This window comes from Corvus brachyrhynchos, unplaced genomic scaffold, assembly GCF_000691975.1.
Source record: "Corvus brachyrhynchos isolate BGI_N302 unplaced genomic scaffold, ASM69197v1 scaffold188, whole genome shotgun sequence".
Lineage (NCBI taxonomy): Eukaryota > Metazoa > Chordata > Aves > Passeriformes > Corvidae > Corvus > Corvus brachyrhynchos.
In genome coordinates, this window is record NW_008239647.1 from 1,153,984 (window position 1) to 1,159,295 (window position 5,312).

The 5,312-nt window shown below is 36.8% G+C and overlaps 1 protein-coding gene across 3 annotated transcripts in view; it reads left to right on the forward strand.

Annotated features, from left to right (window-relative positions):
* Positions 1-5,312, forward strand: part of KIF6 (kinesin family member 6) — a 156,859-nt gene that overhangs the window by 138,910 nt on the left and 12,637 nt on the right. For 2 of the 3 annotated variants that reach the window (XM_017742350.1, XM_017742349.1), the window contains 3 exons: positions 1,836-1,917; positions 2,919-3,054; positions 4,558-4,646. In XM_017742350.1, coding sequence (XP_017597839.1) covers positions 1,836-1,917; positions 2,919-3,054; positions 4,558-4,646 — 307 coding nt within the window. The remainder of the gene's footprint in view (positions 1-1,835; positions 1,918-2,918; positions 3,055-4,557; positions 4,647-5,312) is intronic. The other variant, XM_017742348.1, reaches the window with a different exon arrangement.

Consider the following 5,312-nt stretch of genomic DNA (forward strand, 5'->3'; position numbering starts at 1 on the left):
GAAGTCCTCACTTCAGAAACAGCGTTAACATTCTAAGATGTTACTCTTTTCCACCCTATACTATTTCCCTTCTCTATAAGGGGCTGGAGCTGCTGCCTCCTGAACTCAGACACTGTCACAGACTGTGCAAGTAGGACAAATGCACTTCAGTGTGCTCAGGAGAGTCCCCTTTGACCTGAAATTGGCTCACACTAGGTCTGGCTGGAATATTCATGGAAACATAATAAGGATTCTCACATGGTCTGTGAGCATGGCTCACTTGGGAGCCAGTAACTCCCTAAATTATTTCAGTTTGTTCCACAAGAGCACATTTCCCTCAGGTCTGGCTGCTGTGTGTTCATAGAGTTCAGAAAAGCGTGAAGCCTCGGGAGCTCTGCAATGAGTGTCTCCACACAAGTTCCCTCTGTAGCTCTGTGTTTTCCCACATTATGCCTTCTCTTGGGGGTGAAATGTGACAAATCAGAAAATACTTGTCCCTTGTAATCATGGAAAGGTTTATTGCTTTCCTTAAAGTCCTGGCATGGTTATGATGGCCTTTTTATTATCTGTTGTGTTCGGGTATAACTTGTTTTACAATGTCACTGTTGTAGCATCTCCTGCAGTGATGTTTGTGCCTCCTGCCTTGTGTGTTCACTTTAACATTTCAAACAGTTTATATTTTTATCTTTTGAGAGTACCCTCCCCACCACAAATGTCTTCACCCTGTTCTTCTTTTGCAGTCACATGCAGCAAAGCCTTTCAGTGTATGAAATGAGACTTGTGCCTGGGCTTTGTCCACCTTGGCTGTCTGTATTAATATGCTTGAGCTAAGTAATGAGATAAAATGCTCTTCAACTTCATCTGTGTTAAGCTATAGGGTGCTACTACAAAAGATTAATGGTTTCAGCTGGTGTGCTGACAGGCAGAGAGGGGTCATTGCTGCCCTCTTGTTCCAGACAGAATTCATCTCCTTGAAGAGAGGGGTGCACTCCTCAGGCCTTGTGACAGGCTGACATAGAATTTATTTTCTTGGCAGAAATAAGAGTTGGGATGGAAACTTGCATATATTGTACAGCAAATCTTTTGTTTCTTTCACTTTTCTTGAGTTAAAAAGGTCAAACATGTTTTCTTGGGAACCTAAAACTCTTCTCATTCATCCTAGAAACGGAAACTGTTGTAACATTAGTAGGTAACTTTACATTTCCTTTCACCACTGAACATATAAACTACGATGCAAAGACTGTTTTACCATCTCTCAGAATAAGCATATTGTTTATTGCATGTTAAATAGCTCTGTTACAGGATAGGGAAATCATAAACTGCTTTCTTAGGCTAACTTAGGCTACTCTTAAGGTATTTCCTTCTCCTTTACCCTGAAAATTTTCTCACATAGTTTCAGGATATTTTCCTTATTTATACTAATTATCTGAATTTATTGCTTACCAAAGTTAATCTCTCTTTTAAGAGCTACTGGTGTCTCTCCTTTTTGCAACAACTTCTGGTCTTGTTTTTGTTGTCAAAACTGTTGCCAACACTGGTTGAATGCATTTGATAGTGTTTTATGCCAAATATGAATGTTTAACTGGCTTTTATTTATATCTAAAATTAATATTCCAGTCCTTAATGAGGAAAAAGCCCAATTATAAGCAATTTAATTCAAACCACTAGTTATTGACTGTGTCCTCTACTAAGTAAGGCCTAAATAAGGAATTTGAAGAAGCATTTCCAGAAGAGAGAAATGGATAATGACCCCCATTTTGTTAACTACCTCTTAAAAGCTAGTTTTTATTTTAGTTAGAAGTTGCTTCTTTGGACATCATCTAGTCATTGCTTAAATCTGATAATTTCTCCTATAGCTGTTTCAAATCCTTCTGCAGAACTAACGTTTGATCCAGTAGAAGAGAATCTTCGAATGCAAATTGAAGAAGAAAAAAAAAGGTATTATTTCTGCCTCAGATTTCTACCATCCTTCAGAAGATAAATTATACTGATAGGATATTCCCATTACAATTCTGCACACACAGATACCCTCAAGGTTTTCTCTGACATTTAAAAAATATTAGCTTTGTGGTTCACTAATAGTTTTAAAGTTCGTGTATATGCTGTTGGTTTGTCTGTCAGATGCCACAGTAGATGAGAGAGGAAAATTTATGCTTGAGCTAAAGGTTAAAAATAAATATAAACAGCTTAATGTCTTTCCTGAGGATTAGTGTTTGAAACTTGTTGTTTGAATCCAAATGTATTGTGAGCCTTTTGGGTTGATTCAGAAAAGTCCTGCCTTTCTTGACCTAAAGAAAACCTTTAGGATATACAGGACTCACTAAGTGTAAATAATATGCTGCATACACTTTGGTTAACCAATCCTTGCTCTAATGTCACTGTAGCCAGGAGGATAACAAAAATAGATACAAGGATATCAGTGCCAAGTATTTTGCTAGCATTTATGTTATTCACAATCTCTGGGGACACTTCTGGCTGTTTCACACTCCTGATAAATCTCCAAGTGTCTGATAGCCAAGAGAGTAATGAAGCTTCCATCTGAAAGGGGAATCAGTCTCAGCTCCTATCTGAATCCGAGATGACCAGTTATTTATTAATGGTAACATGCTGAGAATTCAAAAGAAATCATTTTCATAGTTGATTGAACTTGTATTTTAATTGTTAATCAATGTTGATCCCACTTGAATTTCACTAACTTCTTTATGAAATAAAAGGTTTGTGGAATAAGTTTCTTGCACTTACTGTCCAGTAAAACTTTCATAAAATATGAGAAGTTTCCTTCTACCATCTGTCTGTGTCCTCTGCATCTCTGATTATTACATATTATTTTATAGTTTAAAACTCTGTTAACTGTTCTAGGTAGGATAAACCTTTGTTCAGATATATGTTGTAAAATCTATAATACAATATAATCTATAATACACTTCTTCTTGTATTAGCTATAAAATAGTCTACAGCCACTTCAAAGGGCTGAAGGTAGAGATTGAGCACCTGCAGCTTCTTATGAAAAAAGTGAAGATGAAGCTGCAAAAAGACTTTGAAGTCTGGTGGTCTGAAGAAGCAAAAAAATTGCAGGTATGAAATCACTTTATATTTATTCCATTTTCAAGTAAATATAACATTTTAAATCATTTCTTAAATAAGTAGTTAATTGACTAGATAGAAAGGAGTATGAAGGATGGGATTCGGGGTCTGGCTCACCTGTGCTTATGCCAGTGTCAGTTGGACAAAGGTAATGTGAATTATACTTATGTGAAGCTAAAAAAATCAAATAAACCCATTTTTTGCTGCTCTATTTTCTGGTTTTTATGTTCTCCCAAACAACTTGATTGATAGGGAAGAATGGGCCCAAAATGCCAACAACTCTGAAGGAACATTATCGGATTGCAAAAAATAATCTTTTTTACTGCTAGCAAAACTAAGGTTTCATCAGGTTTTTTGCAGCCAGTCGTTCCTTTTTAGCTTCCTTTGTTTGCAAAGACTCCAGTAACCTTTCAGCTTGCCTAGGCTCCCAGAGGGTCAGCAGCTCCCAGCAGAGTGTGTTTCCCCACTCTCTAGCTGAGGGCCACCAGTGTTTAAGCACAGAGTGCTCTAATGCAATGACTTGTGTAAAATGAACTAAAGAGCTGTCATTTTAACCAGTGTATTAGAAGTTCATAGCACAGCCAGTCTGAAAATGGCACTCTACTGAAACAACATAGCTTTCTTATGCTCCCCTCTTGACACTTATTTAATGGCTTGCAAGTAGTGATATAGCATCTCACAACAAAGCACTGCCAGGAAACGTACATCAGCCTCATGAAAAAAAGTGCTGAGTGCAGTCCATCCTGTATCATTTATTATTAGCTGGAAGAGGAGATTTACTCCTTGAGGAAAAGTTGTTATAAACGAAGAAGTGTTTAGCCCATATTTTGGTTAATTCTCATTAGAGAATACTCTCTCAAAGTATAAATTTAAACTATTTTTAAGAAAAAAGCCTAAAATAAATACAGAACTTAACATGGGGAACTTAGTTATCCATACAGTGCCACCTAAGTAGCTTAGCTGCCAGTTATCATTGCCAAATACTTTTCCAGTTAGAATCCCTAACCATATTAGTGGCAAAGAGGATGATGTTTTAGTCACCTTCCTGTCTAAATATTTAGGCTTTTCAAAGCACTGCAAGTAATATTCTTGAATTCACTGCAGCACATTTTTCTCTATCCCTTAACAGGAGAGGTCCAGGATTCAACCTCTCATGATTCATCAGTAGAAGATTAGAAAACTGGGAAACGTAATTGGGATTGATTTCTTAGATCTTGACCTATCTATACATCTGAGCTCCCTAAGAAACTAAAATCAGTGAACACATGCTGTTACATATTAAAAACCTGTAACTTGAGCTTAAAAATACTTGAACCAATCCTAAATACTTTGTTCAGAAGTGTTTGTGCAAGTGGAGAAAATACTGTGTGATTCAGACTCTGTGTTTTCTGAATGAGTCATTGCTTACCTTGTTATTGCTGAAATTTATAGGCCATTATGAAGCACTCTAAAAAAATCCTATCCTCATAATTTTGTTTTTCAATCTAAACCCAGCAGGAAAAGCCAGAGATGGTTACCTCACCAAACACTACCACTGTTTATCCACAGTTTATCAGATCCTCACTGCATCTATCAACTAACAGGTAAACTGTTTATTTTTCTCTTCCTTCCTTACATGGGAAAAAATGCAGTTTTAGTAATAGTGCAGTTCTCCAGACTGCTTCTGCAAGTGTCACACTGAAACACTGTATTTTCAGTTACAACGGAAATGATTGTGTAGAAAATGAAATTTTATCATTCCGTTTTTTGGAAGACCTATTGAAGGTAGCTTATTTTACCTCAGTTCTTTTGACTTGCTGGTCTTGGAACCTTGGAAACCTTTCTCTAGGGGCCCCATGACAGCTAAGAAAGGCAAGGCTGTTATCAGTCAGTTTTGCTGTATGAGGAGACTATATCTCTTCTGGGCTGTATGCAGGGGACTTCAAAAAGATTTTTAAATTATTTCATATATATCCTAGATAGATTTGCTACTGAAAAATGTCATGGTGCTACATTTATGCAGCATATTATTCCACAATGATATTATATTTGATATTGCAAGATGCTGGTGCATCATCTACAGTAGAAAAATGTAATCATCTTGGTTGTTTCATCAACAGTCACCTCTGATTTCAAAACCATTAATTTAAATTTGCAGTAATAAGTTTTTCATAACCATCAGAGAAAGTAGAGTGCAAGAAACCACATACCTGACTGTGCAGGTTTCCATACTCAAGGACAATAAATTCCTTCTTCCTTTCTCCCTCCCT